This window comes from Eupeodes corollae, chromosome 1, assembly GCF_945859685.1.
Source record: "Eupeodes corollae chromosome 1, idEupCoro1.1, whole genome shotgun sequence".
Classification (NCBI taxonomy): domain Eukaryota; kingdom Metazoa; phylum Arthropoda; class Insecta; order Diptera; family Syrphidae; genus Eupeodes; species Eupeodes corollae.
Window position 1 is genome coordinate 62953756 of NC_079147.1, and position 10746 is coordinate 62964501.

General features: G+C 35.9%; 1 protein-coding gene across 1 annotated transcript; it reads left to right on the forward strand.

The window, feature by feature from the left end:
- On the forward strand, window positions 1-6833 carry LOC129942168 (thioredoxin domain-containing protein 9). Its single transcript, XM_056050990.1, has 4 exons — window positions 1-150; window positions 419-642; window positions 6034-6393; window positions 6458-6833. Exons 2-4 carry the CDS (start codon window positions 466-468, stop codon window positions 6575-6577), a joined length of 657 nt encoding a protein of 218 aa, XP_055906965.1. The 5' UTR covers window positions 1-150; window positions 419-465; the 3' UTR covers window positions 6578-6833.
- Window positions 6834-10746: the final 3913 nt, after the last annotated feature.

Sequence of the window (10746 nt, forward strand, 5' to 3'; positions counted from 1 at the left end):
TCCAGTTGGTTGTTGGTTCTGTTTCTGCTGCCTTAGCCTTCTGTCAAAAAATTACAAGAAGTACAAAAAGTTCTCATAAATCTTCTCTCGTGTCGCAGCAATAAATTTCTATTCCGCACTTAAATCGGAAAATTATAAATTAAAATACAAGTAAGTTATGAAAAATCACAACTTTACCAACATAATTTCCCAATTAACCATGAATTTCATTGATGACAATCGTAATTAATGTGTAAAATGTTAAAAACATTTCATGTGTTTCATGTTCTTCCCATTTGTAGGGCTTTTTCTTTTGTAAAACACCAAAACCATAAACTAGAAAAAAAAACAACTTGCCGCACCTACACAATTGATTTTGATTTTGATTCCCTGCAGGCAAATATTTAAATTTATTTTATATATTTATTTCTCGTTGAAGCTTACAGCAAACGAGCTTGGAAGACACGTTTTCATTAATACTTAGCCATGGCTCATATCCTAGAGAATCAGCTTATGAATGCGGCTCAGCATATCGAACAACAATTGGACCAGCAGTTGGATCGTTTGGAGAGTCTGGGGACGGATGACCTGCAGATGATACGCGAACAACGAATCAAAGAAATGAAGGAGCAAACCAAAAAGAAACAAGAATGGTTGGCTAATGTAAGTTTTTCGCTTCCGCATTTAACTTGAAATGTTTAAATTCTTTGCTTAGTTCCTAACTCAAAGTTTCTTCGATCCGAGAATTGCGTCTAATCCGATTCTATAGGAAATATTTTGGTGCTGTTAGGTAAAGATTATATTATGTACATATAGTAATAGTAATAAGAGTAGTTTAAGGAAAGGTAGGTAAATAGCTAATTTTAGCGTTGCTGTAACACTTCCAAATATGTAGGTAGGTAGAGGTACATCGCGTCTATTTAAGAGAAAATCAATGACTATTGATTAGTCTCACTGCACTAACTGACAGGTAGGTATTTAAGTACATAAATAACTTACCTACTTCCTCTGTTTGGATTAAGTTAGATAAGTAAGCGAAGTCGTATTACCTTCTTAATGTTACTGTTGTTATGTTACGTTATTAGGTGACTACGTTTCAAAGCTACTTGAGGCCTAACAAAGACAACTTGAAACTGTTTTCGACGAAACTAGAAATTGTGGTGCTTTTATGATCGGATTTATAACAGCGTAAAATAGAATAGAATAGGGCACAGGCTTCTAAATTAGTTCCTTTAAAGAACTTAAGAATTTACAGATAGCACGTCTCTACAATAGGTATACCTGTTATTAATGCTAGAAGATGTCTACTAAGAGTAATACCTACGTATTCGTACCATAAGTCCTGTTACAAAGCTTGAAGACTTTGTTTCTCGAAGCATCCGTGTGATATACAACTTGTATCTTATTTTTGTAAACATTTATATTGGTATGCAATGAATAAATGTTTTGTTTTTTTTTTTTTTAACCTGGGATGAAGTAATAATAAAGAATGACTTTAGGCGAAATTTTTTTGTTCAAAACCGACTGAAAATTTTTGTGTATAAGGCAATCTGCCCTCACGCCGGCCGGCCGGTTCCATATATCTTCAAGATTAGAACACCAGATCCTTTTCTATGCTGATTAAGGAACATCTTAACCAAGAAGGGCTAACAAAACTGCAGATTATTTTTAATTGTTGCTAAGAGCTTTTACTATGTCACGACATGAGCATAAAATAATTCTTTTTTCGATTGAAAAGATGTTTGTTGTTAAAGAAGTTTAAAAAAACGATACAATTTATTTTATTGTTTAATAAAAAGTTTCCCTCAAAATGTCACATCCCGTTGACAACTTATTCCATAGTGACGTAGTAAAGCCAATCAAAGCGGAGACAACACAAAAGTGTATTAGGATCAATATTGTAGGTTTTAAAGGAACTTACAATTAGACTCTAGAATTCCATTAATGTTGTTTAATCCCAGGGTAAGATAGAGATCACAAAAGCAGTATCAAAAATATCAATACAAATAGAGTGTGTCATTTCATAATTCCCATAGCCACTACGTTTAAGAGCTTGAACTAAATCATTTTGAGTGAAACTACACAGTTTGCCGTTAAGTTTCCCTCATGTCGTAGTTTCATAGCTTAAGGAGTAAAAACAATTCCGGTTTCTTGCAACAAGCCTTGAAACACTATTGCTCAATAAATATTTTTTGGAAGTACTGCTGAAGAGAGATTACGATAAAGTCTTTGGCTTAAAACTTTGGACATACACCTTGACTGTTATGAGAAATGCTTTTGGAAGCCCAGTTTCAATATGTAATTAATAGTTTAAGTTATTTTCAGAGAGGTTCTTTATACTTTCCATCCTCTATAGTCTCTTTTTAAATTGCATATTATCTAATGAATAAAACTGTCCTCTATGGCGTATTTGGTCCCCTTGAATAGCTAGCTGTCTCCAGTTTCGCACGCCAAGTTGGTGGAGGTCTTCACCCACCTGAGTCCACCACCTGAGTCGCGGTTTTCCTCTACTGCGCCGTCCCTCGGGATTGGATTCGAAGACCTTCCGGGCTAGACCGTCGATGTTCATTCGCTCTTCATGACCCAGCCATCTAAGCCTTTGGACTTTAATTCTGCTAACTAGGTCAGTGTCGCTGTACAGCCCGTACAGTTTGTCGTTATATCTTCTCCTCCATTCTCCATCTATGCGTACGGGACCAAAAATCATACGAAGAATTTTTTGTCTCGAAGCGTCCTAAGACGCTCTTATCTTTCTTTGACAGCGTCTAGGCCTCAGCGTTTAGATTGTGATTTTAGGTGCTCGAGAGAGGACTTTACTTCTCAATTGCCTTCTAAGTCCAAAGAAGCAGCGATTTGTAAAAGTTATTCTTCGTTTGATTTTAGCGCTGGTGTCGTTGTCTGTATTAATGGCGGTGCCTAGGTAGACAAAGTCCTTAACTACCTCGAAGTTATAGCTGTACATGGTGACGTTTTGTCTAAGACGTCGTTGTTCAATGTCCTTTTTTGATGACAGCATATACTTCATGTTTCCCTCATTGACCACTAAACCCATCTTCTTCGCTTCCGTCGCAATGCTCAAAAACGCTCCACTGACATCACGCTTTGATCTTCCAGATTTGTTGATATCACCTGCGTATCCGAGTAATTGGATGGACCTTTGGAAGATTGTGCTTCTAGTGTTGACGGTTGAGTTTTGCACAATTCTTTCCAGAACAATGTTGAAGAAGTCGCATGACAGTGCATCGCCTTGTCTAAAACCTTTTTTGTTTGGTGAGATCTTTTCCGACCTTGATAGAGCAGCGTGCATTCTCCATCGTCATCCTGCACAAACGGATAAGTTTGACAGGGATGCCAAAACTAGACATTCCTCTATAAAGCTTTTCCCTATAGATGCTGTCATACGCGGCTTTAAAATCGATAAAGAGATGGTGGGTATCAATTTGAAGCTCCTGGGTTTTTTCCAAGATCTGCCGTAATTGTGAAAATTTGGTCGATAGTGGACTACGATGTTCCCCTGATCGTCTTTACAGGTTTCGGTTCGTGGCTGGTGCCCTTGCGAGGTTTTTTTTACCTTTTGGTAAAATTTACGAACCTCATTCTTGTTGTGACATCCCTCTATCTCCATGATCGCGCGCTTCTAATGCTGTCTTTTTTTCCATCTAAGAAGCCGGTGTTCCTCTCTCCTCTTCTGCTCGAAGAGCTCGCGAGCAGCTCTGGTCCTTCTGTACAGCGCCGTTTTGTATGCCTCTTGTTTCGCTGCGTGCGCTTGACGGCATTCGTCGTCAAACCAGGGGTTTCGCTGTGGTGGCCGAAATCTAGCACTTCAGAGGCGGCTTCTCTCTTCTCACAGTACTTCCTTGTTTTGGCTGGGATCGTGCGTCGATCGCAATTTGGTCAATCTGGTTGACGGGTGATTGATCAGGAGATTTCCATGTCCCCTTGTAGATATGGAGATGTGTGAACTGCTTACTAGCTACCAGAACGTCTCGCCCCGCAGCAAAATCGATCAGCCTGAATCCGTTGTCGGAGTCGGTGTCTTGAAGGCTGTATCTCCCGATTGTGTCACCAAAGATGTCTTCTCTTCCTAGATTGGCATTGAAATATCCTAAGACAATTTTAATGTCATAGCCAGGGCACTGCTCATATGTCTTGTTCAAGAGCCCGAAGAATATGTCTTTGGTGTCTTCATCTTTCTCCTCTGTTAATATGCGCATGCGTGCATATTAGGAATTTAGCCTTGATGCGGATTGTCGTGATGCGCTCGCTCACACTATTGAAACGCAAGACTTTTTGCCTGAATCTAGTTCCACTAACAAATCCACACACAAATAGACGCTGTCTTTGTTCTCGGCAGCAGTCGCCGTAGTATACATCACAGTCTTTTAGTTTCTATTTGGCCGGTCCATCCCATCACACTTCTTGGATGGCGGTAATATCTGCTTTGCAGCAGTTTAAGGCTTGCGCTAATTGTTCGGCTGCACGTGGTCTGTTAAGGGACCTAACATTCCACGTACAGATCCGAAATTCGTTGTCCTTATTTCGTTTGCGTGGGTTGTCAACAGTGAAACCGTTCGTATCCGAAGCTTGTTCGTGCTTCGCAACTAAATGTATTTTTTACTTAGTATAACTCCAAGGACGGGGAGCTCAAAAAATATCTTGAAGATCGAAAGCTTCTTAATGACCGGCAATACAGCTTTCGTAGCAATAGGTCCACTGGTGATCTCATGGTTCATCTCACCGAACAGAGGAACAAATCTTTACATAGTTTTGGAGGAAGTAAGATTATTGCACTAGATATTTCAAAAGCATTTGATAGGGTTTGGCATCAGGCTCTCTTTTCGAAAATGCGTGCTTTTGGTATTCATGAATCCCTCCTTCATTGGATTAGTAATTACCTTTCGAATCGTTCAATACAAGTTGTATTGGATGGATTCAAGTCTGAAAACCACAAAATAAATGCTGGTGTGCCCCAGGGCTCTGTTTTATCTCCAACACTCTTTCTCATTTTTATTAATGATCTCTTGTCTGCAACATCTAATCCAATACATTGTTTCGCTGACGATAGTACCCTTAGCTTTTCATATTCGTTTTCAGATTCACATCCCTCTTCTTCGGATGTGGAACTGCAACGACAAAATATGATAAGCTCATTAGATTCCGACATAAACAGCATTGTACAATGGAGAATAAGAAACCGCGTGGAATTTAATGCTGTTTTGTATATTTAAAGCGAAATTTACTGCCATTTGTTTGGGTTTCCTAAGGCGATGTAAGAAGTTTTTCTCCCCCTCTGATCTGGCTGTTATTTACAAGACTTATATACGTCCAAAGCTTGAGTATAACTCCCATATCTGGGCTGGTGCTCCTGCAACTTACTTAAGCCTCTTGGATAGTATTGAACGTAGAGCATTTAGATTGATTGATGATATTACCATCATTTACGTCACTTGAACATCGTCGAAATGTTTCTTGTCTCACCCTCTTTTACCGTTATTTTAATGGTTTATGCTCTAGAGAAATAGCCAGCTGCATTCCTCCCCTTAAACAGTTCAACCGTAATACTCGCGCTTCTAGGAATGCTCATCAATATACCCTCGAGCCCAACTTCGGTCGTACTATCAAGTACAGAGATTCGTTCTTTAGCCGTACTATGCGAATGTGGAATGCCTTGCCACACTCTGTCTTTCCCAGCTATTGCAATATTCAGGAATTCAAAACCAATGTGCACCGACATCTCCTTTCAAACCCTCTCTCCCTTTCCTAGTGCTCACACTGTGTCTACATAATAAGGGTAATATATCCCTTTGAGTGGGCGCTTATTATAAAAAAAAATCTCAAAATGAAGGTTTAAAACTACTTTTAGGTATTTCTTCTTTACATTTTGTAAATATTTTCCTTTTCTTCAAAAAAAAAAAATACTCACAGAAGCGCAACGGCGGATATCGCCTGCTGTTCTTTAGATATTTAAATTTTATCAACGCGTTCAAGTTTATAATTTCTATCGTACTAAAACCTCCCATGCAAACCAGCTTAAAATTATTTTATTTTTTTCAGGGTCATGGAGTTTACTCAGAGCTGGCTGATGAAAAAGAATTCTTTGAAGTGTCGAAAAAATCACCAAACATCGTGTGCCATTTCTATAGAGACTCAACCGAAAGATGTCGCATCGTTGATATGCATTTGAAAATCCTAGCTGCCAAGCATGTTGAAGCGAAATTCTGCAAAGTAAATGCTGAAAAATCACCATTCCTCACTCAGAGACTGAGAATCAAAATCATACCCACTATTGCTTTAGTTAAGGATAGTAAAACAAAAGACTTTATTGTTGGCTTCACAGATTTGGGCAATTGTGATGATTTCTCAACAGATATGCTCGAATGGAGAATAGCACAATCGGGAGCAATTGATTATAAGGTTTGTTTTACTTTTCTTTTTTGTTAAATTTAGGGTGTATTAATTTTTGTTGTTAATTTTTTAGGGAGACCTGATAAATCCACCGGATTCAAAGAAATCAACCAAGAGCTTTATCAATCGACCAAAAAAGGCAATTCGTGGGGGTTATGACTCGGATGACTCTGACATCGATTTCGATGACTAGCGGCGGTAGATTATCTAAGCAAGTCCGTTTCCGTGTCCCTTCCTAACAAACGCCCCCAAGTCTTAGCGATATAGATACAATCTTTTCGATCATTTTGATTTCTTTTATAAACAAGTATACATGCTGAAAAAAAATAAATTATTAGTAAGAACAAATAATAAGTAAATTCGTGTCTCACACAATAGTTTGTAAAAGGAATATGAGATAGGAACTAAAAAGAAAACTAATTTAGAGCAAAATAAGCAAGAAAACTAAACAAACAAAAATATTCTTTAAAAAAAAGTGCACAAAATTTTCTTTCTCTCTGAATCACAAACGAAAAAAAAACAAAACAGAAACTTACAAATTTAAAAAAGACATGACAAATATTTGTCCTTATTTTTGTTTACGTTTTAAATAATTAGCAATATAGAATTTTTATATATTTCGTTGGTAAGATGTGCGTGCAGCATTTGTTTATTATAATATTGCAATGCCAGCAACTATGTAGTATTTGTTGTTTCATAAACAAAATAAAAATTTATAATAATTATAATAAAAATAATATGTAATACTCTTTTGTGTAAATTATTTTATTATTTTATCGTTTTTTAACATTTTTTTATGTATTAACAATTATTTTATTATTAATAATTTAAATTTCTTTTATAAAACAAACCTACATATATAATTTCTTCTCTGCAAAACAGGTCTTTGAATTTCGAAGCCAAATTTTTTTTACACTGTGACTAAAATTTAATAAAAATATAAAAATACATCAAATGGCTATAAGGTTTTATTTATGAAATTAGCAAAAGTTGAACTGTGTGGTCTGACTTAAGCTTAAGTAGTTGCAAAGGAGGCATCAGTTTAGATTGGTTTTGTATTCTTAAAAATTGCAAGGGTATGGAAAGACAGAGCGTATTAAAGCATTCCACATTCGCGCAGTGCGGTTAAAGAATTAATATCTGTATTTCACAGCATGGCCGAAGATGGGCTCGAGGGTAAACAGATGATAGAAACGCTATTATTATGGTCAAACAGTTCAAGGGGAGGTATGCTTTTGGATATTTCTCTAGTCCGTTCAAATAATAGTAAAAAGGGTGAGGCAAGACGCATCAGGAAGATGTTCGAGTGGCGTAATTGAGTTGATGTTATTATCGCCAAAAATCATTTAAAGAGATCTCTGAATACTGCCGAGGTCATAAGTTAAATTGCTGTTTTACCACTCAAGTTTTGGACGTACCTGATGCAACTTTTTAGAATAACACATATTGCTATAACAGGACACAGATGCGGAGCTTTTATACAAAAACCGCCCTGAAGCCTGCAAAGATAAGGAGGGGAATGCCGCAGTCGAGACGTAGTCAATGCTTAAAATCTGGAGGAATCATTTCAACCAGCTGCTTAATGGTGATGAAGGAAACGATTCCTGCCAGCGAGCAGCCACGTCAAATCCATTTGGTTGAAGATCTAGAAAGAAAGATGTTCGGACATAAAATAGAGCCCTGGGGCACACCATCATTTATTTAGTGGTTTGAAGAAATTGAAATTATCCAATAAAATTTTTTTCAAAAGGTGTCGAAAGGTAAAATCTTATCTAACAAAAAAAGGATTGTGCTTTAATCTTACTCTCTTAAGAGATGAACCATTTGACCAATTGCTACGAAGATCGTACTGCCAGCCATTAAAAAGCCTTTGGTGTTCGAAACACTTGAAGTACATAGCTTTTACTATCTTTAATATTCGAAAACTCTTCATAATGTTGTTAGAATTTACATGATTATATTTTCACATACATAAATCGTAAAAAAAATCTTAACCAGTTACGCAAAAACGGTTCTTAACAGAAAAAGGCAAAACAGCTTGAAAGTTATTTTTGTTTTTGGAACGAATCCTTTACCTTAACAAAGCTGTTAATTCAAGTTTTTGAAATATGTACATATTTGAAAAAAAAAATGAAAATTATGTTGAAATCGGATATTTTAAAATTTGAGCAGGCAGTTAAAATCAGCATACAAAATTAACTCTTTAGCATATTTTTGCAAAACCATGAAAGTAAATCAGTCAAATGTTGACTCATGACTAACGCGAATTTAAACTATCTTGAAGACATCGAATACATTTCCAGAATAATAGCGGTCCCATGTAATCATTAACGAGGTAAATAAATGGTGAACTGTGAACATATTTGACAACACGTATAGGACCCAGAATTAGAATTCCTCGTGTGGACCAAAAATTCTTACAGCCTTTGTGACATTGCACTTTTCTTGCCCTATTTTAATTTTTCGGATCAATTGCCATTCTAGGTTCCTTAATTCTTTTCCGGTTTTCCTTAGTTAAGTTGGCTCTTAAGCACATTTTTCTTCTTGTTAACCTCTTTGGATCTCAAAAAGAAGAATAACTTAGCTTTGAAAGTGATAACTTTAACACTCTTCGGGAACGAATCATATTATATCTGCATTATTATAGAGACCATACCAGTTGGCTGTTTCGTTTTGCCAAAAAGAATCAGGCTCTTTGATCAGATGTGCCAAGTTTAGAGGTGAGAAACATGCAATTTTTCTACTCATAAGCTGAGAAAAGTGTACACATTCCTTAGGCTATTGTCTGGCCTGCATGGAGAATCCAAGAAGAATTCTGAACATTGAAGTTGGCCTTAATAAAAATTTCAGTATAAGGAGATACAGAGTATCAAATTTGCAAGAAGTAGAAACTTTTTTGAGATTAAGACTTTAATTAAGAAATCAGTAGTAAATGGTGTGTTTATTCGGGGATTCAAAAACATAAAATTGATAAAAGGGTTTGTACAATGACAGTATTTTTGGGAGAAGAATAATGACACCAAGCTATATCTATATGTAGAACATTTAGTATAATCGGATTCGTTACGTAAGTACCTACTTGATTTTTAATTAATGCTATGAAAGCCGGCCTGTTGTAAAAATAAATAAGAATTTCCAGGTTTCACTGGCGTACAGAGCAGACAGGATTGATTCCCGATTGGACTTCAAGAGTCTCATCTTAGTATGTTTAACAGAGGAGACAGCTTTATAAAATCCACTACGAGATATGTTTATCAAAGTGACAGTATTAAATTCCATTATCAATTCAATTTAGATTGTGCTTAGTTGTTCAACGGTGTCACCTTTTCGATAGCTTCTTGCTCTAGAATAGGTTGTTGTTGTGTGTTGTAACTGCTATGTAACATTTTTGTCCTCGATATCTAAAAATCCAGCAACTGTTTGTTGGAATTCATAGGTGGTCTGCCTGTACAAATGTTAGGCATTTATCTCAAGGCAATACATTCTATCTCAGGAATTAGAATAAGTGAGTCCACTCAAAAAGCCAAATAAAGCAAATAACTTTATTTCATCTTTTACCCAACGTTTCGTCGCTACTCACGACTTCTTCAGAGGTTTTTATTATGATATGTTGTTTATTTGTTGATGTATTTTACATTATTTTGTTGGTTTTGTTTTTTAAATCTTATTTTTATTTCGTTTGAAAAAGGAAAATGAAAGAAAAATATTTAAACTATTTAATAAATTAACATTAAAAACAAGAGACTAATAAATTAAAAAGACAAACTAAAATTATCACAGTGTAGTTCAGGTACTTATTTTATTGCTAATGCAATATGTATTGTTATTTTAGCTTGAGTTGAAACAAGTTGTTTTTGCTATGACAATTTGTTGAAATTTCCGAATTCACCTCAGAAAATTTTGAGAGGGATGTGTTCTAGACATTGTTTAGTTAGGATGTGTACACACTAGAGTTAAAGAAATAGGGATAGAGGTGAACTACGAAATAATTTTTTTTTTTGTAATGGAGTGAAATGTAAAAATAAAAGAAAACTGGCAACGACATCACATACATTTTTCGTCACTAAGCGAAGATGCCGTATATTGGTTAAGACCAAAAATCCAATTTATATGTGCGGTATGCTATGCTAGATAATTTGCTGTGTCCGATAATTAACAAGCTTAAAGCAGTGTTCACATGATCCCGACCAAATTACGTTTGAGGACATATTTCCACTCAAATTCTTAACAAAACGATAGCAATATAGTTTCTAATTGATTTATAATGCATATTTTATACTTTCCAATATCATATATTAATAAATTTAAGAAAACAAATTTATTCTTTGCATAAAATTGTAGTTAATACGAACTGTCAAACTT